The 2,296-nt window shown below is 52.4% G+C and overlaps 1 protein-coding gene across 1 annotated transcript; it reads left to right on the forward strand.

Annotated features, from left to right (window-relative positions):
• The first annotated feature begins 223 nt into the window (after positions 1-223).
• On the forward strand, positions 224-1,891 carry LOC143296626 (uncharacterized). Its single transcript, XM_076608655.1, has one exon. The coding sequence runs from the start codon at positions 224-226 to the stop codon at positions 1,889-1,891; it is 1,668 nt and encodes a 555-aa protein (XP_076464770.1).
• Positions 1,892-2,296: the final 405 nt, after the last annotated feature.

The following is a 2,296-nucleotide window of genomic DNA, read 5'->3' on the forward strand; positions in this document are numbered from 1 at the left end:
GTGTTGATCGTTGTTAGTGCTCAGTCTATTGGTTCAGGCAACAGCCAGCAGTATCAGACCTCAGCGGGTCTTCAGCAACATGGATGACTCGGAACAAAAACCATCCGAAGATGCTTCTGTCACAGAGGTGGCAGCATCAGGCTCAACAACAGCTGACTCAAAACATTTGACTGAATCTGTTCAAGAATCTGAAATGGGTAAACCGTCTACCTCAACTGACAGCATGACAACCACACCTCCCAAGCCTCAGGTAGATAGCAGCAAAACCAGCACAGCTCCAGCATCAACAGAAGTTTCATCTCAACTTTGTGCTGGAAAGCCATCAGACCCACCATCAGACCCAGCCCTTGGGGACACAAAGGAAGAGGAGAAGACCGGCAGCTCAAAGACGCCTTCTGTCCAGTCTTCAGGGTCAGCTGAAGGAAGCAAGAAGCTGGCGTCAACAGAGTCGTCCACAGAGAAATGTTCCCAAGCGGACAAGAGCTTGGCCGGGGCCAGCTCAGGGCCAAGAGTGGTGCCCCCTGAAGACGGGGCTGTGGGGCCGGACAACAAGGACGTCACGGCCAAGATGATGGAGATCATGGCCAAGGGCAGCGCTTCAGCCACTCCCAAGGTTCCAGAGAACCCCATGGCGGACATGATGGCAATGATGTCCAAAGGGGGCGGCATGCCGGACATGATGTCTATGATGTCTCCAGAAGGGGGCATGCCTAACATCATGGCCATGATGTCTAAAGGGGGCATGCCAGACATGATGTCCATGATGTCGCAAGGAGGCAGCATGGCCGACATGAAGGCCATGATGAACAAGATGCAAGGGGGCCCCATGGGAATGGCCAAGCTGTTTGACTGCATCATTGATGTGTCCTTGGCCAGGGCAGAGTCGGACTCCTCGGATGATGATGAGGACAGCATCACCATTGAGATCCCCTGCCAGTACTGTTCCCGTTTCTTCACCAGCCAGATGTCTCTGAAGACACATATTCTTGTCGCTCACGAACATGAAGACACTTCAGTCCTCAACCTTACGAAACTTGTCATCGACAAAGGGAAGCGTGGTGTCAAAGACCACCATGGCACTCGACGCAAACAGTCCAAAGACTGTGAAAAATCGGCTGCTGTTGAGGCAGCTAGCACAGACAGCCTCCAATCTGAAGGCAGCACAATGGGCAAAATGACCTCATCTCAGGAAGACTTATCGGCAGCAGAACCCACACGGGGGGTAAAGAGAGGAAGAAGTGAACGAAGAGAAAGCGAAACAAGCGGTGCCTCAGGGGTGGAGGAGGGCAGCCATCAGAGCAACCAAGGCCCGCTTCGTCTGGGGTCTGGTGCTGTGCCCAGCAGCTGCACCTTCAGCAGCCCACCAGAATCCAGGAAGCGCTCTGCACGCCTCCGCGGTCTGCGCTCCAACTCTGGGGGTGCTTCCTCTCAGGTGACAACGAAGAAGAGCAAGAGCGACGATGAGAAGCCTGATAATGACAGTGCTCAGCAGGGTTCCCCCAGCAGGCTGTCGGCCCAGCCTTCTAGTAGAGTGACTGTGCCAGGGGATGAACAACTCGACACCAGTGACATCAAATCTGGTAGGACAGCAAAAGACTCTGCAAAGCACAAACAGATCAAAACGGACTTGAAGCAGCCCTCACCTTTACGACAGGCCCGTGTGACCCGGGGTCAACGAATGTCACCGAAGGACAAGGCCGGCAGCGACACAGACATCAGCACTGACGCTCCGTCCAACGAAGCCACCCAGCGGGGCAGGGCCAAGGGTCGCAAAGCTCGGCAGGCCACCAGTGTCCTGGCAGCCAGTGTTCCAGCCGTCAGCTCTTCACCTCAGGAAAGGGAGGCTGTGTCCGCCTCAAGACGCAGTCTTCGAAGCCGTAAATCTCACTGATCACTTTGTCCATGTTTTGTGATCACTTTTGATTAAACTGTGACAGTGTTCCAGACGGTGATTGTGTGAGAATGGGTTTGGAAGGTAAGGGAGGGGGATCAGGGATGACACGCAGCAGGTGACCGGAGGTGGTGTCATGAAGGGACTGTGTGGGATGTCACCAGGTAAGAACACTTGATTTACTCATTGTTTCCTTTAGGGATTGATTTTAAGGTTGTTGTTTTTTTGGTTTTTTTAAATTAAGGCATGTTTCAGTGAACTGAAACTGAACAAAATCTTGTTGGAAAAAGTTTGTGTTACTCAGTGGATGGGGAAAATGATGTTTCTTGTTAGCAGCTTAACAAGATCATGAGGATGATCATGTTACTTTGTTAGGTTGAAAGTGATGTGTGTGATGTATCCGAC

This window comes from Babylonia areolata, chromosome 21, assembly GCF_041734735.1.
Source record: "Babylonia areolata isolate BAREFJ2019XMU chromosome 21, ASM4173473v1, whole genome shotgun sequence".
Classification (NCBI taxonomy): domain Eukaryota; kingdom Metazoa; phylum Mollusca; class Gastropoda; order Neogastropoda; family Buccinidae; genus Babylonia; species Babylonia areolata.

Coding starts and splice junctions, on each gene's coding strand:
- LOC143296626 (XM_076608655.1), top strand. CDS start 224: ATGACAACCACACCTCCCAAGCCTCAGGTAGATAGCAGCAAAACCAGC.